The 22,402-nt window shown below is 39.7% G+C and overlaps 1 protein-coding gene across 1 annotated transcript; it reads right to left on the bottom strand.

Moving 5' to 3' along the window:
- Positions 1-589: 589 nt before the first annotated feature.
- LOC146622711 (uncharacterized protein C1orf232) lies at positions 590-3,483 on the bottom strand. The gene is made up of 4 exons (XM_085365352.1): positions 3,403-3,483; positions 1,754-1,831; positions 1,416-1,522; positions 590-944 (listed from the first exon to the last, which is right to left on the bottom strand). The coding sequence occupies exons 1-4, from the start codon at positions 3,481-3,483 to the stop codon at positions 590-592; spliced, it is 621 nt and encodes a 206-aa protein (XP_085221478.1).
- Between the last annotated feature and the right edge of the window lie 18,919 nt (positions 3,484-22,402).

Below are 22,402 nucleotides of genomic sequence, written 5' to 3'. Positions count from 1 at the left end.
GTGTGCTGCCTAAACCAGTGTGGTCGTCACCAAAATTCTGCCTTACTGCATTCTCTGTGCTGCGGTTAGATGGTAAAGAGACAACTCAGGTCTGGGTGCCCACCTCATCTCCCAGAAATAATTCAGAATTTCATAAATTAGCATAGTGACTTTTAATACAGGCAACTTTTTTTCACAAGTAGTAGTGGTTGGAGTTCAATCACTGGTCCGGGATATGAACACTACCTCTGGCTCTGTGCAGGCAGAGAAATGGAAGCTCTCTTTGTTAAGTGTCGCCTATGACCTACACGTCCTCTTTACTCTTACATAAATAGACTGACCTTTAAGTAATGGGGAACCAAAGATTACAAAAAAATAAATAAACAAGAACACTGATTTTCTTTTTATGTCTCAACCAGCAATCAGGCCATTGGTAGTAATGTGGCTGTGAACACACGTTTTCTGGAGTGTATAATAGCTGACAATACAGAGGGACTTCAAGAGGCGCCAGTTTAGTTACAGGATATCCTTTGCAAAATTTACCTTCCTCCTACATCTACCACCCTCCTCATGTTGTTTATTTTCTTTTACTTTCTCCTCCACCGTGTTTCTAATTGGTCTTGGTCTTCAGCTCTGCCAGCTTGCTGGTAACAAAGTTCCATTTGAAAGACGCATCCTCGTTGCCTCCTCCCAGCGAGACATACTTGGAGAAGCTATTGTTGCTCCTTCCTCCCCCTTCACTCTGCTCTCCCTCAGTGACCTGCCCATCCTGCTGACTTTCCACCCCTCCAGCCTCTATCACCCCTTCCTCACCTTCCCCTGTTGCTGCCTCGTTCTCAGCAGCAGCGGCGGCGGCCGCAGCAGCTTCGGCCTGTTTCTTGGCTGCCCAGTTGGACGCAAAGCTATCCCAGAATCCCGTGCGCCTGGTGGGTCGCGGAGGCTCCTCGGGCTTTGCTGCAAGCGGACTGAGAATTTAGACAAAGCAGTAGGTGCTTTAAATTATGAAACAACTGACGAAGATTTTAGATTTTAAATAACTTAAGTTTTAAAATTACATGTAAACACAAAGACTTTATAAGAAAGGCTTCAATAGTGATTAATCCAACAATCATTACTTTATGAAATAGACAAAAAAGACAGATTTTGGCCAGTAAGTATCCTAGATTTTCAGAAAATAAGAATTTATGTCTTCCAGTAATTATCTTCATTTCTATTTGTTTTTTTATTAAACCTCCTTTTTCCCTTTCAGTTCAGTCTGTACACCAATTTTGGCCAAAACATTTCTTTGGGTCAGTGCAACGAAAGTAAAACTTCAACCTTATGAGTTACAAAATCGGATAAAGGTGTGATCTCAGTTGGAAAGTGTAAAGCTCTGTTTCACCAGCAACATCAATGTTCATGAATGCATGTGAGAAGATAGACGATTAAAAACTCACTGGTCAGCGACAGGGGGGCACTCAGTCTCCTCTAGGAGCTGGTGTTCATCATCTTTGTTGAAGATCGCTGATAGCCGATTCCAGCTTTTAGCTCCTGCCCCCTGCATCTTGACAAGGTCAGAGGTTAAAGTAGGGATTTAGTGCTGTCAAATATCACTTGACTAACGCTCCTCTGTCATATCTTTAGACATATGCTTAGCATGAACCTTTGCATGGATATTCTCACTTTACTCACTGCATCTGTGACCATTTTATAAAGTATTTGTGAAGCCTGCGTGATTAGTAAACGGACAGAAAATACCCTACAAGGTTTACAAGCACTGCCAGGGTTCACATACTTTCCTGGCCAGCTGGGAGACAGCATTGGGCCCCTCCTCCTCCTGCACTGGACTCATATCATTCTCCACCTCTGTGACCTGCAACACCAGTAAACAGAACAATATTTCATTAACCTGTCCACACACAGTCTGGTCACAACAAACTGTCTAAGTTTAATGCACAACACAGAATCTGTGCACAGCAGTCGCCATCTGGTGCGTATTGTGGGTACTGCAAGCTGAGGCAGACCTAGCTTAAACACACATGACACTATTATATGAACTACTGGAGACTAAAAATAAATTGCCACCACAGAAAAATGTTTAATATTTCTTTATTAAAACTAACTTTAACATTTTGCACATTGTGTTTTAATTGCTTGTTTTTTCTCTTGACCAACTTACTAATTACTTAACAGTAGTATTTCCACATCAGTGGATGTTTTGACATAAGGAAGACTGATAGTCAAACGCTTTAGCAGTCTCTAATTTCACTAGAACGTGTGAAGCAATGGCAACTCAAATAGCAGTGATGACATCTCTGCATATCTATCTAGATGGAAACTATCTCTCCGGATTCCCTGTCGTCCTTGCAAATGCCCGGGCAGCTCAAGAGGCCACAATGTGAAGCAGTCAGCTGGCAGATCTGAATATGCCAGTGAGGAACCTGGCTATCTGTCTCGTCCGCCTGTCAGCCCATCATTCACTGGAATGCCAACTAATCCGTTTGTTCAGCTCCTGTGCAGGATCGAATTTCTCAGCTCTCTGGAGATCTGGGTCAACGCAACACTGTTTCACGAGAACCAAGTCCTGCATCGAGTGCAGGTGTTGCCGTGAACATGAGCAGTGGGAAAAATCCAATCCAACAAAAACCACTAAAAAGAAAGTCGATGTCTGACCCTTGGAAAAGGTCACCGCGTAACTCCAAGACGTTCTGAGAGCTTTAAAAAGGTAGAAAAGAAAACGAAGAAAGTTCTGCTTCACATGAGTGTAATCGTCTATTAGTCCTTTCTCTGCGATAAAATGTTTTTATGTTTACTTAAGTCACCACAGGCATCTGAAATATGACTACAGACCAAGATTCAATAATGATTTTATGTAAGAAGATACCAAGCAAAAGGGCATTCGATGACTGCTGAAAACATCCCATATTGCTTGCAGTGTTGCCTGTATTTTGGTTAAAAGCTGTTTAATTATTGCTGTGATTGCTCTTATGTATCTGGATTTCATTTTAAGTCCACATTTGTCTAACAGCAACTAATAAAAAAGTAGATTTGATGCATGTATATTTGTATGCACATGTTAGTAAACACAGTTTCATCAGAGTCGACTTGCCAGCGTGCATTAAGGCCAGCATTGCTGTTCCCAGGCCGAACATCTGTCTTAAAGTTCCCATTGCATGGAAAACAAATCAGCCCTGCAAGCTCATCTAACGCTGTGATGAATAAGAAATGATCAGCAAAACAAAACCAGCTGACTTTCTGACTTCTGTGCCAACAATTATGTCAGCTTTCTTGTACTTTAACCTCTTAAGCCCCAAGCCTAAGTCATCTCCTGCTTTTTCCCCCGCATCAGGGGGCGTTGGGGCTTAAGAGTTTAAAGTGTTTCTGACAAACAAATTAATGAGTAACATGAGCAAATGTGGAGAAACATGTATGTATATTCTGTACCTCCTCGGCAGTGTCCTCCTCATATTCGGGATTAATAGTCTTCAGCACTTTGCTTTTATAAACCTTCCACATTGGATTCATACTTGCAGAAATAGATGCTCAACACTTGAGGGCAAGACCTGTGAAGATGCCTCTGCGCTCCACCCTCCACCGAGTCTCCACGTCCACCTTCAGCTCAGTTGGGCCGACTTTGGCCTGTTTCCATGCGTAACGTTCTCAGCAGATTATAAATGCAGGGAACTTGTTCAGAGCTGAGGCCCAAACTTTGTCATGCTGCTTCTCCTGGTCAGATTATGTCTGTCTCATTAAGCCAGCAGGGCTGACAGCTGCTTTCATCCCCACAGAGTGTCTGAACAGGTAAAGCTAGGAAGTTGCGCTGCTTGTGCATCCGCCTACGCAGGTATACACACACACACACACTAATTGTCAGCGTCACGGTACTGCCTTGGTTACCTGGAAACAGGTGTGGATTTCCTCATTCATATTTCAGAGGGTTTCTTTTGCAGAGCCAGAGGTCCATTGTCATCCTGTGCTGGTAGGATGGCTCCTATAACCTTGCCACACAAACACACCAATACAAACTAGTTTTTCAGAAAGTTGGAACTACTGTCTAAAAGGTAAATAAAATAATATAAATTCCACAAGTATTTAATTAAATTAGACCAAAGACCGCTTAATAAATGTTCAAAAGTGAAAAAGAAATCTAAAATGTCTTTATGATCTTTGCAGTTTACATGTGCAAACATAATTGCAAATGTTTCCCTGAACACAGGGTGTGCAGGTTGTCAGTGCTATTCAAATGTAAAAGGTTGTACATTTCCACCTTGATCTATTCTGTGTACATGAGCACAGAGCTTTGAGAAATTCATGTTCTGATAACATCCTCCCCCTCCTTCCACGTCCCGTCTTATTCAAGTAGCGAGCTGGAGGGGTGTTGTGTAAAAACGTGCAACAGTCGCTTGTAATCTGAACTGCATTTGAATTAACGCTACACACAGGTGCTCATGTCTTCTTTATTTATGGCAATTCATCTTTATACCATCCGTATTAACAAGTAACTCCTCTTTCACTGTCACCTGGCCACTTCCTCGCTGTCCTCCTCTCTGCCGCTGCTATTGGCTGCCGTGACAGATGAGACGAACACCAATCAAATTCAGGCGCCATGCAAGGTTTTTTTGTGTTTTTTGTGACTGGTCGCCTGGCAACCCAAGCGGGCTAGTTTCATGTAGATAAAGAGAGAAGTATAAAGCTCTGATGACAGATTGGATTTCACCAGCCACAACACAAACAGCCGACTACAGACTACAGCCGTGTTTTGCTCACCTGGCTCAAACTGACAGAATTGTAACTGTGGTGATAAACTCAAACATCAGCAGCATAACTGATCGCTATAAACGATCGCTGCAGGGAAGGATTGATAATGATCTTGATTATCAGCAGAGAAATTTGACCTATGCTGTTCTGTTGCCCTCCTGATCCTGGTTTTGATTACCATACAGACTTCCACAGTAATGAAGCTGTAAGGTCGGGTAGATCCATACGATCGGCGTGAATTATGAATGCAAGTCTATGGACGACACATCTACACATAAAGACGGGTGGAATTTGGTCATTTGAACAGCAGCCAGTTTGGGCAGCTTGAGGAGCTCAGGTTTCAGATGGGAAAGGTCACACCCAGGGATTTATCAGTTACCGCAGCACACACAGCCAGTAGATTATTATGTATGACTGACATGTTATGACCTACATATCTTTTGAAGCATTACAAAGGAAGCTGGAGAGTATTGTAACCAGTATGTGTCGGGATATTAAAATAGATCAAATTAATCTGGGTGTCGCTGATAAACTCTATCTGGATTTAAAGTGCATATCACTTCTCAAACTACAGTTTTGAGACGTTTACATCAGACATATTTTTCTGAAATAAACTTGTCAGAGGAGAAATACGAGCACAAATCCATCTACCTGAGTACTTCAATAAAAGCTTGAAATATTAGAACGTTTTTGTGATATTTGACATTTCTAACCCCTTACATTTCAATTCAGTTTGTTTGTAAAAGAAAATAGACACGTATAGCTGCAGATCCTTGCACTGATAATACCCCTAAGCTTTTAGACCACAGGTGCTTGGCTCAGTTATCATTTCTATCTCACAAGATAAATTTTCATAAATAAATTAAAACTGATCAGAACTGAGTTCAGCTTACTGGTGTCCGGCCTTCCACAACAGTCCCAGTTTTCCATGTGGTCCACAGGAAAATTAATTGCCTAACCTTGTTTTAGACTATTTAAAAACAAAGCACTAACTGGGGCTTTCCAGCCCTGTGAAGGACTGGCAACTTGCACAGTGTATACTCTGCATCTGGCCCTGAGTCAGCTCCAGCCCTCATCATGAACTGGATAAGTGGTTTATAAAATAGATACATGGAGGCTTTTCCATTGAATATCAAGAATTCTAAAGTTAGAGAGGCAAAGTCGAGATGAGTAGAGCAGGGATAGTGGATATAATGAAAAAAGGATGTTGAATATGGAACTGTGAGGTAAGAGGAAAAGAGAAAGCTCACAGAGGAGGTTTATGGGGAAAGGACACGGAGAGGGTAGGGTGAGTTGGAGGCAGGTGATCTGCAGTGGGAGCAGCCGAAAGAAGAAAAATAGAACTACAAATTCATTTTAATTATATATTTTAATACGTTTATTACCTCCTTTATCACATTAAACACAGACAGCCTCAGATCACCACTAGGTGGCTCAAGAATCCTCAACAATGGTGGACATCCATTTCAGAGAATCTTGAAGTCGCACTCATTTCCTTTTTTCAAATGCCTAATGATTAAGGCCGTGATTTTATCCCACACAGGCACAAAAATACGGAATAAATAAGAATACAATGCAATATAAAGAGAATACCTACTAGTAGGGAGTGTGATTGCATCAAATAGTTTTTTGTTATTGAAAGCGGGAACAAAAGGATTTGGTTGCTTTACTAATCACCCTATTTGCATTGCAAATAAACTCAGTACAGGTAAAGGCTGAAGTCAGGGTTCTGGTGGTTGATTTCATTTTCTTGACGCTGTTCGTTTAAGTTAATTCCAATTTCTGTTAGGCCCATTGTATTTGTATCGACTTCTGACAGAGAACCAACTTTTTGTATTGTGTATATATACACACAATCCAGAAAAGCTTTCTACCTAAATTTAGGCCACAGGTCTTTGTCTCAGAGCAGTTTATTTTGCATTTGAATTTCAGAGAGAAGTATATTTGCATTTCAGCGTGTCCTCCTTAACAGAGGGTGGCTACCCAAAGACAGGAACTGGTCTTTTCCACCATCAAAGCATAAAACCGACAAAAATGGACTAAAGCCGGTTTTGATACTTTGAGTGCTCACAGTAGTTTACCTATGTGACTCTCATGAATAGCTAGCAAGACAAAAACATGAAAATAAATCTACTATTCTTGATTTCATGATACCAAAGAAGGTTTACCTATGTGGAGCTAGATAAATACTGCCTCCTTTCGGATCTTGCGAACAGTGTGTGGTCTGCAGGAGGTCCCTGAGTTCATCCACATGCGTATCATATCACTTTTGACCACTGGGGGGCGACATATGAAATAATTTCCTGCTTCAGTGGGTTATTTGAGAGATTAGGAACACAAAGTACAGAACACAGTGTACTGAATGTCATCCATATACTGCCTCTGCATGCATGCTACAGTGTTAACATGCAAGCCTCTCAAAAATCAGAGATATTAACAAGTGATGTGCAGCATCGTTAATAATCTAAATGGAGCTGCACAGGAGATGCTTCACCACATTAAGTTTTCTGTGCATGATGCTACATTTTCCTTTGCAATGCCTGAAATCACAGCCAACTGAAATTAGTAAGATTTTGATATATGTAAGCTAAACAAAAGGCTCTGGATATGCTGAAGCTCTATTGTCTGAGCAGACATCCCACCACACAGGAATGTCATTCATTTCAGTGACTAAGCTTAAAGCTGGTTTCCTCTGTCAAGCTTCTCATTGTTGTAAAGCTGATATCATAATCCCCTTTTCATTTTATCATACAGGAATTTAACTGTAGTGATATTAAAGAAGTTTGCATCTTAATGCTAAGATGTTCTTACTTTATAACCCAACGCATTTAATTAACCTCCATTCATACTGTAGGTACGTAGTATATTATTTATTGTGTATTTTATTAATTGTCCTTAACCAAAGTTAAATGACAAAATATTTGTGTATATTTATGCAAAACGTCCCGGAGTAACTTCATTGTAGAGCCTGTGCAAAGAACATTTCACTGCATTTGTACTTATTGACACTGGCCTGTTACATCAATGTATAATAAGGCATCATTTTGTTATCTCGTAGGCTTAATGATTTTATATAAAAATATTTTCAAAGAAAAAGATGCACTAAATTAGTATCGTAAATCTAAGTCCAGACGTTGCACTGCAGCGTATTGTTGCTCTCAATACAGGTGTAAAAAAATACCCTTAAACCATCATGTGTATTGAACATGTGCTGTTCAGGAAAAACACCCACAAGTCAGTGCAGGTGAACCGGTTGACCTGCTTTAAAAAATACATTCATAACTACTTTGGAGTTAATGCCCTTCACTGCAGACATTGACACACATCTGCGCTCTCACTTCTTCTAACCTCCCCAGCTACAGTATCTTGTCACAAGACAAGATACTCATATTCGCTGCCATGAGTCTATTTAAGAGTTTGTTGTTCAGCCTCCTGCAGCGACTTGGAAGGGAAAAGTCAAATTCCACTGCGAGCTATAGCGCTGATGCATGTGCAAATGCACACCGGACAAAATGTTTCTACACCAAAGGAGATCTAAGTGTAAAGGCAGATTAATGCACTAGTGACTGTTTCTTCCTAAATAAAATGTTATTTCATTTTACAGCTGTTTAAAAATGGTGACATGTGGTTGAACGGCTTCAGCTGGTGACAAGCATCAAGAACGTCCTGGGAAAACAAAGATGTCTGGTCACTCTAGGAGAGCATGAACCTAGAGGCTCTTTGCTATATTTATTCTGTGCAGTGTCTGAAAAACCTGAGTCATAAACTGCAGTGTTGAAGATCAAGGCAAACAGAGCTGAGAATTTTAGACTAAAAGGATCTGACATTCAGTTTTAAAGTCTAAGAGTGATTTGCTGATGTTCACTGCTGCAGCGAAATCTCCGTGTGCAGGTCAGTAGGTCAGACTGCACGAGCGCTCTATGCCCTCTTGCTCATGCAGTTCAGCACATTAACTGAAAGACCTGACATTTTGAAAAATACGTCTAATGGCTTTTTTAATACGAGGTGAACAAGAGGCATCAGCAGAAATCAGCCTGTCATATTGAAAAAAGGGAAATTACAATGATGGCCTGGAAATGACCACACGAAAACGTACAGTTCTGGTCCACAGTTTACATCCACTCATCACAGGCGTGAATGTCATGGTCATTTTGGGATTGTAATGATTTCTTTCAGCTGTTGTTTTTCCAGCATGGAATGATTCACAGCATACATCTGTGAGTTAGGTGCATATGTTTGAATTATTTGAGATGTTCTCTAATCCACACAGGGTCAAAAGTATACATAGAGACTCAAACATAAGCACACACTCTCTTAAATCTGTGATACTTGAAAAGGCCAAAGCCTATTAACATCTCATTGATCGTTATTGACTACAAATGGTAGTTTCTTTTTGCCGCCATACAACGGGGTTTGTTTTACAGCACTCATTGGACTTAGCAAGACTTAAGAAAATAGTCAAGCCCAATGTAAGAGCTGCCAAATATCCAGCCAGAATTAACTTTACTGATGGCTGCCAAAAGCATCTGGTTGAGGTGCAACTTGCTACAAGACACTGGTTGTCTTTCAGGACAACCAAGAGAAAAGCACTAAACAAAAAGGTCACCCATCACAGACGTACAAATGCAAGATTTTCATTTAAGGAGGTTATCAAAATTATTAAAAATACCCCATATTATTATTTTTGTACCACACTGTTAACTGCCATGTTTGCAGAAGAAAAGGGCCCAAACACATGACACTGAGACAGACTGAAATAAACAGAACAAGTGACAAGAACCCGAAAAATTCAGTCAATGCCAAGAATAAACCTCAAAGAGACACTGAAACACAAACTGTGGTGAAGAACAGGCCTATTTACACACACACACAAGGTAATCAGGATATAGGACACAGGAGGGTAACGGGACACAGGTGAGGACAGTCATGCAGTTAAAGGAATTGTGATAAAGAAACAGGAGGCAAAATAAGAAGTGAATAACAACCACACTGAAACAAGGACACACAGGCCGTGACTGGACAAAGGGGAAGACACAAGGGAGATGAGACAGAGGGGGAAAATATAAATGATAACAAGGAGTAAAGGTTTGCCATACTAAGAAATTACCAAGAATCAAAAGCTAAATGTAAAAAAAAATAAAAACAATAAAAAATAAAAAACTAAGAAGTAAACAAAAGATACTTAAAAATAAACAAGACTTCAATTTCTGGAAACTAAAAACCCCAGGTCAAAAAGCCCAGAGGATAACAGTAAATATGTTCATTCTGTGGGGGTTGACTCACTTTTGGAGCCTCAAGTAAACATTCAACTTTCATCCCATTAGCTTCATTTTTTTAGAAATGAAGTTGCTGCTTGGCCAAAACATAAGACATGTGTGTAAAACTGTCCTCTTTTTTTTGCAGGAAATAGTAAATTAAATATTCCCTGTCAATTAATCAACTTACCAACTGATTTTTTTAGGTAGCTCCATCTCCACTCATTACAGCTAAGCTAACTGTCTCTGCCAGAGGTAGCCGTACATAATTCAGTCAGCAACTGACTTCCCTCAAAGTCTCTTACTTTCATCTGATTAACTCTTAAATGCTTGAATATGTAAAAGATTTTTTTTACAGAATATTGAGGAAAGGTTCCTAAAAAATCAAAACAGCTTATCTTCCCAAAATACATGAAAAAAATCATGAAAAATTAAACACTGTTTGAGTAAATTAGTGGATGTTTATAAGAAAGAAACTACACGTTTCTTGTTGAAAGGACCCGAATAATTTATAATTGTCTTATAAAACATTCTAACCTCCTAAAATGAGTTGGGTCAAAATGCACGCTTTGTTTATGCAAATGAAAACATGGCTAAATGTAAATGTAATATATCACACGGGTTCTTAGTAAGGCGTGGTGAGTTGCATAAGCTTAAACAATAAAGTTGTGCATCCGCGTGTTTTTCTGTATTCTATATTGCATGTTTCTTTTACAAGGATCTGCAGGCGTGCGAGTTTCAGTGCAGTTGCTTCCTGTCGTGCCAGCAGTTGTGTAACACACAATAAAATGCCCTTTCAAAGCTCTTCTTACCTTCCAAAACAAGCTCGTATTGTCGTTATGTTTCCATGATCGTCATTTTGGCATCAAGCTCCTGGTTTACATAAGAACTCTCAAGGTTATTTGTAGCACTTTTTTTTAACAACTTAGCAAAAATGCATACAAAAGGACACTTCTGAAGAAAGTACACCTCTAACTTTCTCATTACTTGTGCAATGCTGGAGGTAGATTTCACAGTTAGCAGTACATGCAGTGATTGCAAAGGGCATAGCATTTGAAAAAGCACACAGTTTGCAGTCTAATCATATTCCACAAATGAGGAAGTGTGGAGACAGTGAAGAGGTGCAGCACAGTAGTGCAGAATTTAGCACTGTCATATACCACAACATCCTGCTCAGATTGGGCCTTTCTGTTTGCAGCTTGAATGTGTTCCCTGTGAATTGCACAGGGAATTATGCCCACAGTCCAGAGACATGCCTGTTAGGTTCATTTGAGATTTGAAACTAGTTTTAGGGGTGGATGTGAGAGTAAGTGGATGTGTGTTGTTTTGGCCCTAATATTGATTGGTGACCAGTCCAGTGTGTACGAGTACCTGTGGAAATGAACCCAGCTCTAATCCCAAGTAACCTATTTTATCAAAAAGACTAAATAACGTAAGATTCCAAAGCTGCAAACTGTTTTGGTATGGCTCTTGGTGCACACGGCCAACTTCCACATCTGCAAAGGTGTTAAACAATATACTGATACACTGTGTACTACCATCCAGATGATATCTTTTTTTTTTTTTAAAAAAAACCTCAGTTATTTAAGCAAGGCAAAGCAGAAACCACACTTCCACATAGAAAGAGTTCAGATTCGAAACTTCAGTTCATTAACTTTTTAAAAGGTTTGGCGCATTGTGAAATGACAGCTGGGAAACACCTTTGAAATATGACTCAGTGTTGAAAGACAGTGGTGTTTCCTAGAAAAGTGGTTCTCTTGCAGTTAAATCCACACAGGTTTTTCCTTGCACCAGGATCCCAGAATCATAACCATGACAACCATGAAAATCACAATCAAGACTTTTAACCTAATGTATTTCAGATATACTGAATCTCTATGAAGCTTGATAGTTACTTCAGTAATATATTCGTAGTCACGTCTATGCTCATATATTTATGTCTGATTGTACAGTACGTGCAACAGTTTGTTATTTACACACTGACAAAATCCCCTGAGGACATCGGTGAGAAAGTCCAACCCTTTTGTCTAATTGTATATGTGGACGCATGCCCGCTTATACTTTTTTACTAGATATAACCTGTTCAAACCGGCTGTGAAGCGGCTAATCCAGATTTTGAATGCATGGATGAAGGTAGTTTTCCTGCAGCTGGCTTGAAGTTATTGGCCAGGAAGAAAAACATTCACAGTCATACATGAAGAGTCAAAAGATTCATTCAAAGATTTAAAGCAGATGTAAACCTCTGATAGAAATATAGATGCACACAGATCATGAAATTGGTTGTAGCTGCACTAAAAAGTAATATAGGAAAAGGTCTGGCTTCTTTTATATACAATAACACATACTTGTGTGTGTGAGCAGATGTGATCATATATAAATATGCTTGTTGCGAGGGGTTATATGGCAGCATGTTTGCAAGCATAAATAAATGACCAGTGTACAGAGCTGTGAATCATGTCATGCAATCGAGCCAAATGACCTCATATGATGGAGCTCAAACAACTTCTTTCGCTCACCCTTGCCAAACTAATTATCTGACAGCTCTTTGGGGTGTCGAGGCGCCACTCGGATCCAGAAAAGTTCACAAGCGAGCACTGGCAGTAAATTTTCTGGTGCTGGGTGTCCTCGCGGTTTCAAGTAGATGTAACTTCGCAGTTTACAATCGACATTCGTACGGAGCACCACATGCCTCTGCAGCGCCTCTTGCAACACCCGTCTCTCAGATATCCATGCACACCTGTCTTTAAATGTTGCCTCCAAAATTAACCTGCGATAGCCTGTTAATAGTATCTGTGAAGAGGTGAAGAGGGGGGCTGCTCCCATTGGAAGATTAGATGGAAGGATCAGGGGAATGAGATGAGGGGATTAGGACGTAACATCTATCATTCAACACTGAATTCTCTTTATAGCAGTGTTGGGCGTGGAGCTCTGGAACAGCTACTGGTGTATCTGGAACTAAATCAGGTGCTGTGTGATATAGCAGTGACAGAAAAGGAAATGGGGAAGGGGCCGGGGAGATAACAGAGGAGCGTGTCTTTCGTTTGGACATGATCGACTTGTGTGGCAGGGAAAACAAGACATTTAATGTAAGCCAAGTTACAAAGCTGTTCTTGACTACAGCTTTGTTATGTACAGTACACTCCAGCATGCAAGCGCATAGATTAAAGTCCATAAAGATGCAGGTATAAACAGCTGACACAGTGAAAATTGATTGGACATTGTTATTAATTCACAGAAGTCATTGTAGAACTTAAATTTTACCCTGATTCAGCAGGTAGAAATAACGGGGGAAAAAATTATTTGAGCAGTCTCTGTTTTAATGGTAGTTTTATTTTAATGGAGCGAGGCAGGATATCAACCAAAAACCCAGAAAATACACATAACATAACAGTTATACACTTATTTGCACGTCATTGAGGGAAATAAGTATTTGATCCCCTACAACCCAGCCAGAATTAGAATCAACCAGTTACAGATACCCCTGATCTCAACTCACTAGGCGCATAAAGCACACCCCCATTCCAGCCTCTCCACCACCATGGGCAAGACCAAAGAGTTGTCAAAGGACGTCAAGGACAAGACAGCAGAATTTCACAAGGCTTCAGTGGGCTACTAGACCAAGCTTGATGAGAAGTTGACAATTGTTGGTGCAATGAAATGGAAGAAATATAAAAATGACTATCAATCGCTCTTGGCCTGGAGCTCCATACAAAGTCTGCTGGTGGGTCAGCCCAAAACCAAACAGAGGGAGCTTTTTAATTATCTGAAGGCAGCTGGAACCACAGTCACTGAAAACACAATCGGTAACACCGTAATGGACTGAAATCTTGCTGTGCCCGCAAGGTCCTCCTGTTAAGAAGGCACAAGTACAGGCCTGTCTTAAGTTTGTCAGTCAATATAAATGATTCAGAGAGGTTTCGGGAGAAATTGCTGTGGTTAGATTACATCAAAACTGAACTCTTTGGCATGAACTCGATCCACTGTTTTTTGAGGAAAAAGAGAAGCTGGATATGACCCAAAAATGCCATCGCTACTGTCAAGCATGGAGATTGAAACATTAAGGTTTGGGATTCTTTTTCTGCTAAGCATACATGATGACCACTGCCTTGAGCGGCCGATGGATGGTGCCAACTGCCATAACATTTTGGACGAGACTCTCCTTTATCAGTCAGAATAGATAGGATCAGTCCTCCAGCGAGACAATGACTAAAAACAAGTGGTAGATCTAGAAAATTTTGTATATGGTTGAAATTGAGAGGCAAGAGGTCTAGGCAGAGTGGCAGTTGTGGTTAAAGAAGGAACCACAATATGGTCATGGAGTGTCCCAGTGGCGTGCACAGACATTTTGGGGGGCAAGTGCTCCAGGGGGAAAAAAGGGCACTTTTTGCATATGTGGAAAACCTTTTCTTTGTATAATAAAAAAATCGCACAGGTTAAATGCAATTTGACTTTTATTTTCTCCTTTCTCAGCCTCTCTTTCCTAGGCATTATGCTTGCTGAAATTAGTAAATAAATAGACCAAAATGTATGAGAACGAATAAGACTGACTGTGGTCATTACAAGAACAGGGCAGAATGGTCGTTTTCACAGGCAATTGGGAACTGCCTATTTTTCCTTTAGCAAATTAATGTGTTAATGTTGCCAATATGTTACACCAAAAAAAATTAACATGTCTAACCAGTGCTTCTCAAAACTTTTAACATGCACCACCCCCAACACCGTACCCTTCAAACTACCAATAACAACGTCACTGTTCTGTCACAATCAGGTCACAACACAGTGCGTAAATGTCTGCGAGCATCGCTGAGTCAGTAACAACCAGTTAGGCTAAAGACTGCATCTTTAGACAGTTGGACGGTGTTCTAACTTTCTCACAGGAGACACCTACTAAAGACAGTCAAAGACATTAATTTCAATCTTACCAAAGTAGGACAGTAGTTGACGTTAGTTATGGAAAGGCTAATCCACAAAAACGGAGAAACGTCCATAATTCTATTATTCATAATCATGTCAAGGTTTTAGGTTTTTCTGCAGTTCCATCTCTAAAAAGTGTGATGTCTTCCCGTCACTGACTTCAGTTTGAAAACTTTGTATTTATTCACAGATTTCCGTGAGATCATCCTAAAATTTGTAACGAAAAATGGGCTCAAAAGAGCCCTCTGCCTAACGGCATGTAGCCTTAGCCTATAGCATAACGTGATATTTTCAATAGTGTATGCAAAAAGGTCGGAATTGATGGAGAGTGGGGTTGCCTAAATGGTTTAGGTTACATTTTAAATGTGTCGTTTTTTTGTTTATCCATATGGATGGATGGAGGGGTAAGCTGGCAAAGTTTGTCATGTGCAGTTTCTGACAGGCTACTTCACAACAAAACAATTGCAGGTTGGTCTTAGAGGGCAAACAGAATAATTTCACTCGATTCATGGGTTACCCGACTGGTTGGGAAGGGAAAGAGCTGCCGTGTTGTCCGCCGTGGCTCCCAGTCGCTATAGTTAGCCTACTATGCCTACTCCAAGTAGTCCTGTGTCATGCCGCTGCTACACGCCTCACAACAAATGAACTGCAAGCGTGTTCACGTGACACGGTGACAGTGAAAAAGCGACAGGGTTCGGGTGTCTTTGAAGAAGGGGCACAAATCAAGCCATTATTTTCACACCTTTTTAAATCGCGCAGCTTTAAAAAAAAAAAAAAAAATCACGTCTTTCAAAAGGGCACTTTTTTGGACTGAGGGCAAAAGGGCAAGTGCTTCAGCACCACCTCGTCTCTATCTGTGCACGCCAGTGGAGTGTCCAGACCTCAATCCTATAGAAAATCTTTGAGTTACGAAGCAGCAACCAAGAAACTTGGTAAAGATGAGTGGACCAAAATCCCTTCTAAGCTGAGTGGAAACCTGGAGACCAACTACAACAAGCATCATAGCACTGTGCTTGCCAACAAGGGTTTCTCCACCAAGTATTAACTCGGTTTTTTGCATGGGGAACAAATACTTTTTTCACTCAGTGACATGTAGATCAATTTTTAAAAAAAATTGTGTGAAAATTTTTAACTTCCAGACGTCTGGTAAATATTCTGTCTCTCTCGATTAAAATGGAAATACTATAAAATTAGAGACTTTTCATTTCTTGGTAAGCAAGCAAACTTAAGTGAGAAAAATTCAGCAGGGGATCAAATAATTATTTCTCCCATTGTATGGCACTGGGAAAGTCTCTGAACAGGAAAACATGTCAAACTTTAAGCTAAAGCATTTTGTCCTCTAATATAAACAAGATCACAGTATGTCTTCGTGTAAAGTATGTTTCTGGACCAAAAATCCTCAGCCTATCATGAAAGTCTGGACACAGACTGAGAACAAATGAGTAATAAATGCCCAAATATGACCGAGCAAAGACATCTAACCCAAACTCACTGCATAAATAACCGGCACACTGCCAGTTCTTGCTGTGTTTGTTTATAACGAATCGAAATGTCTAAGGCCACACAGTCTGGTAATTACACGTGTAAATATATACCAAGATAATCATCACATTACCATTAAGTAGCTTTTCTGCCAAAACACTCTACTTCATTTATACATTTGTGTATTCTTCAAATCAGTTGCAGATAAATTCGAGCTTTAAATCAACTGTGTATTTTCAAGAGAAGTTAAAAATGGTAAAACAAGAGTGGAGTTGTCATGTGTCATGTCATAACTTTGAAAAGAAGATAACAAGGCCCAAAGGCATGCCCTCAGGATCATATATATCAATTGCTAACATATAGCTGGGAAACATGAGCTTAGCTCTGAGACTGTAAAACATTTGGCTCACCTTAGCTATAACTCTAAAACAGAGAAGAAAAACATGTCTACATTTCTCAGTATTGTGTTTTTAACTTGTAAAGCGCTTTGTGACACATGCCTGTGAAAGGTGCTATATAAATAAACTTTACTTACTTACTTACTATATAAGAAAAATAAGATAAAGTAGGCAAAGTAAATAATAATCTACAAGAAAATAGACTTACAGAAACATTTGCACTTATAAATCGATTAAAAGCAACACATAAAGCTCACAAATAGGCAGTTTTCATAAAAGAAAATCTATGAAAGCGCCTTTTATCTCCACAGTAATAATCTGTGAAACCTCACATGACAAAAAAAACCTCTCAGAGGGAGACAATAATGAGAGTATGCAGCGTTTAAGAGAGCGAGCGAGAGTGTAATTCCCAAACCGCGGCCTATTTCCAGCTCTGGCTCTGTGGTATTCTCACAAACATTCCCCAGCAATACAGTCAGGAAATCAGCAGCTCTGTGGCTCTGCTGCCCTCATACACAAACTGTGCTCATCAAACCATGTTGGGGTTAAAACAACAATCTCTGGCTGTGGATTTGATCAACAAAAGAAATAGTCTGAACTCGGTTTAATAAAAAATAAATCTTTAAAATAATTATTTAAAATAAATCAGTGATATTCTAAACGACTAAAACGTTCACAACAAATCAGGTTGGAAGTTGTCACTTTACATTTCCAGACTCAGATTTGTACCATTTTACTACACATCTATAATAACTTAATGATGAAGCTGTTTACAGCTCTGCAGCAAAATTATACAGAGACCCTGGATTGTTAAATGCTATCTTTCTGTGACAGTGCAGGCACGAACTTGTGTGACAGAGTGAAAAAGTTGTGGTGTAACAAGTTTCTGGTTCCACATTCAGTTATTTCCGTCTGAGTTTCGCAGCAGGGTCTGCATGGCACACTCCGTGGCACGTCACATCCCCATGTGCTCTGTTGTGAAACATCTGAAAAGTTTTGAAACTAAACTGAATCGTATTCTTATATCAGGAAAGGATTGCGATTGGTGAGATTTAGCCTGTGTAAAAAAAAAAAAAAAAAAAAAAAGAGTTTTTTTCTAGATTAAAAAAATAAACATTGTTTTAATAAAATTAGAATCAAAACTATGCAACTTTTGTCAGCAATAAAAATCATATCTCTGTGTTCACAGCTTAATCCTATGATTTCAAAAAGAACTGTGATTCCATGTGAGTGTCCCCAAGAAACAAGACATGAACAACACTTCCTGTGTACAAGCAAATGCACCACTATCGAGGCCTTAAGACGTGAAACATCTTGTGAAAAAAAAAGACACGAAATTCTGAATTTTTCTGATGCAAACTTGGGTTCATCAAATCTCACGAGCACACAGCAGCTGGGAGAATTTCAATCAAGTTGTATCACGGCCAATTTCATACGTAGCTATGTCAAGATGTCAAAAGAGTCGATTTTATGATCTTTGCATGATTTTTTTTTATTCAGTACTGGTGCTGATTGGTCCAATCTGATTATTCACTTGCGACTCACCTACTGTTAATGCAACTGTTCACACCAACAGCATAATTTACTCTTTATTGTATTATTTTTTCCAAACCAAAATGATTTTTCAGATCCAACTAAACAGATCTGACTAATCAGTGTTGCTTTTTCGCAACACGCTTGGAGTCTCTCCTCTGCCAGTAAAATCTAACTTGCAATCAAAGCTTTCCTAGAAGCAAGTCTAACCACCTCTGATACTTATTTAGGCAGTTATCTAAACAAGCCTGTGGTAGTTTTTTGTATTCTTCATTTTATATTTTTCGTTTTATCGTGACTCAAACAAAATTCCATCTTGAATACAAATTTTGAATGATGAAATGAACATAATATAGATGAAAATCCAAAGAATTGGATTTGTGTTTCATTCACACTGACCCACCAAGGAGATAGGCTACATACAAACTCACACTATGATCATCATAGTAAGATTAACTTCAATTTTAGTGCTCATTGAAGCATAAACACTGCATTTACAGTATCACCAGCCAGATCTGATATTTAAAAAATGCTTTGATCCCTACGATTCCTGCTCTGACAAGTCAACACTTTGGACTGTTACAGATCTCAGACTGTCCTGATAAGCATGTATATGCAGGCTATAACACATGGTGGGTAACTGTCCTGATTCCTTGACTTAACCTATCACCCCTGTCAAAGGTAGACCCTTCCTTTTGCTACCCAAAGGACAATTTTACAGCTCACCATAGTTTTTTCTGATTTTCACCAGCAGTAGTAAACTGATTTCTGACCTGCCATTCATAAATAAATTTGTTAATTTTGATTGAGATGTGATATTAGTTGCTTTCAATTCCTTTATTCTTATGCATTATGTGCTTTGTTACTTTGGGTTGCATGTAAAAAACCCACTGGTGTGAAACTGATTCACTAAAAACAGGTTTGGCAGATGTCGATGCCACTCCAGATGCCACTCCTTATAGAGAACTATATAAAGAAACACGGGTCGTGTTTCTTTATATAGTTCTCTATAAGGAGTGGCATCGCATAAAGGTGATAAAAGCACAAAGATGATAAACCCTGTGGGTAAAAAACACAAAACATCTGAGCCCAGAAACAGAGAAACAAACAGCCCTCAAATTGAGCGTTAAGCAGCTTTGCAGTAAATCCCAACCAAATGTGATCCACAGGGGGAAAAAAAAAGCAGAGAGCGATTAAGAGACAGAACATGACGTCCTACATCACTGACCAGGAAGGTTAAAGGGCTGAGATAGAGAGACATTAACTTCTATTGTCACCTATCAAAATAGGTGAGTTTTCTACTAATCACTTTACATTTTTAAACAGGTCTTTTTATTTAAAAAATGAAAAGCCCCTTTTTATAAATATAATCCTTTTTTTTTTAATTTAAAAAAAAGACAAAATTTTATGGTGACCCAAAAATAAATAGTTAGACTGAAGGCTTCAGTGGGGCACCAGATAAAAATGGATGCTGATGATGTGCTGCAGGATGGGAGTGTGTGGCATGTGAGAGACACGCTGTTCTCTGCAGTCTGCACGTTGGAGTCAAAACAGTGGCTCCCCGGCCAGAGGCCACCCCACAGTGAACCCCCAATCCAGCACATGCTCCAGCCAGGCACGTGCATGCTGCCGTCTCCCCAGCCTGACTTTGCCATAGATGTGACCTGACGTGGTCTGCGCACATTCCCTGCACTGTGATGAGCTTTGTGTTTACACGTTTTCACACGTCTAATAAATCTGCAAGGAATATCTGAGCACAAAAGAGGTTTATGGTGCAACACAGCCTATAATGACTATAATATAGTTTAATTACAAGCATTTCTTTACATTTCTGCACCAGCTACACCCAGACATCCAACTTATTGCAACCTTTAAATTATAGGTTTTTAATAATAATGCTTCATTTTTTAATTTAAGATTTATTTAATGATGCAACACTTCTGCATTCAGCATTTCATTTCTGTTGTGACGTTTCAAGTCTTGAAGACAATCACCAATCACGGAGCAACCAGAAAAAAAGACCCTGGTGACTCCCATGTGAAAATGTTCATTTACAGCAGAGAAACATGTTTACAGCCATCTCCAGAGACCAGTTTGGGTCTCTACAGCTCATTTACCACTTCTTGATAAATGTCACCAGGGTATACCTCACCCATTTGAACTTGATTACTTAAACTTGGAGGAGTGGCTGCTTTGACTGACAGGTGAGTGCTGGCACAAGCAGCTGTAGCCAGCAGCTGTTTGCTAGGCTTCATTGCTGTGAAATTGGACCTGAGAGCTGGGTTTTGGTGCTGGCGCCTTTTACAGCAAGACTTTGTTTTCATGACTGAAATTCTAGTATGTTATTTGTCACTTAGCACAAATTAGCAGGTATCTCTGTCTGTGCTATCCACCCATACAGTCTATGGGTGCAGTTTTCTAACCGTGCTTGCTAGCATTAGCTGATAACTTAGCATTTCACCATTTGCTCTCCTAAAATGACACCAAAAAAAGTCCAAATATATTTGTTGAGACATCAGTGTAAAGTTACATTGGCTATATTTATTTTTATATACAGTGTATAAGCTAAATAAGATAATGAGGCCTGGAAATATAGTTACAATACTGCTTTTTGGGGTTGAAACTGTTAGCTGGAATTGTGGCTTCAGATTCTTTTTTGCAGTTTCCTAACCTGAGAGTGTCTAACTAGAAATTCACAAGACACACCTACTCGTGTCAGTAGGTCTTTCTCATGAAATATTTAGTAGACTATTTCCTTCTAGCATTAGTAGCTTAGTTACCATAAACTCATGTTTGTTATCTGTTTATTTAAAAAATAACCGAACAGGGGGTCTTCAAAGGCCCTTAGCCTAAGATACAACAAAATTACACTTTAGCTTTATACTCATAACAAGATCTAGTCTTAAAGGAAGCCTCGAACAAGAGGTTTAGTTGTTTTTTTTAAAGGAACAACACACTTTAGCTTCTTTGCATATTGTGTTAAAAATGTAGTGAAATTAAACACACTGCCTGTGATCTCAAGAGTGAAACCCATAAAAAAACACTAGCAATATGAGAGAATGAATATATACTTGATGAGCTCAGGACTGAAATATCATGCACCTATAAGTGGAGTTCATCTTTCTGAGAGATTTTGAACTCATAATAAAAGTTTATTTTTATCTGAGGATGAGACTCACAGTTCATTTAAATTTCCTGCACTACTGCTTTGAATGTCACCAACTCCTGAATATATTTCTGCCCTAAAACAAATGTCTGCAAAGCTATTTCTTCTAAATAACTTCACTTGGTTTTGAATATTGGGGTCATTTATCTGAGCGTAATCCAAAGTGCCTTTAATTAAGATTTGTTAGTTGAGAACGCGCCCCCACCCCCAACCTCCATCCCAAATAATCATCCTCCAATCCACATTCGCTACCGATGACCCTATCCCCATTCTTTTGTCTCTGTGGTTCAGAACAGATTTTGATGACGCATCAACGGTCAACCAATAGGCGCTCTTCATTAAGGGCCGTGTCCTGATGCTAGCATCAGTGAAAATTTTCCCCAGTAACGTGGGGAGGAGCTAATGGCGGGAGCAGAGGGTGCACGTGGCGCCCAACGAGTTCTCAGCCTGTCACAGGGCATCACATCAGCCTGTGAGCAGGCATGCGCACTTTATACCCTCCACACCCTGCAAGAGAAAGGGAGAACGTGCAGAAAAGCAATTGCAAATGTAGCGCACTCACATTTGTTGTTGTATGTAGCATGGCACGAATCGAGCACCAAGACACTGAGGGGTCGGTTTTGTCTGACTAACCTGTCACGTTTTGCTGCACTTGACCGATGGCCAGCACACCTCTGCTGAGGAACTTGAACATTTCCACCATGTTATAATGAAGATTTTGGTTTATAAGGTTTTGTTTTGACCATCATCCAAGATTCAGTATAAAGGACAACAGAAAACTGGAGCTCAAAGACTTGGTTGTTTCCAGCATACGTTCTGCATTTTTCAACATGCAGATGCATGTATTGCATAGATTTCCAACTGACTAGCGTGCTAATCTACAAAACCACAAGTATTAGATTGCACTGGCAGACAAAGAAAAAAAAAATATAGCTGCC

Source organism: Diplotaxodon limnothrissa, linkage group LG11, assembly GCF_057381915.1.
Source record: "Diplotaxodon limnothrissa isolate DT_005_m linkage group LG11, D_limnothrissa_male_GT1.1, whole genome shotgun sequence".
NCBI classification, from domain to species: domain Eukaryota; kingdom Metazoa; phylum Chordata; class Actinopteri; order Cichliformes; family Cichlidae; genus Diplotaxodon; species Diplotaxodon limnothrissa.
The sequence above is the reverse complement of the archived record's forward strand: the minus strand, read 5'-3'. Positions and strand labels throughout refer to the sequence as shown.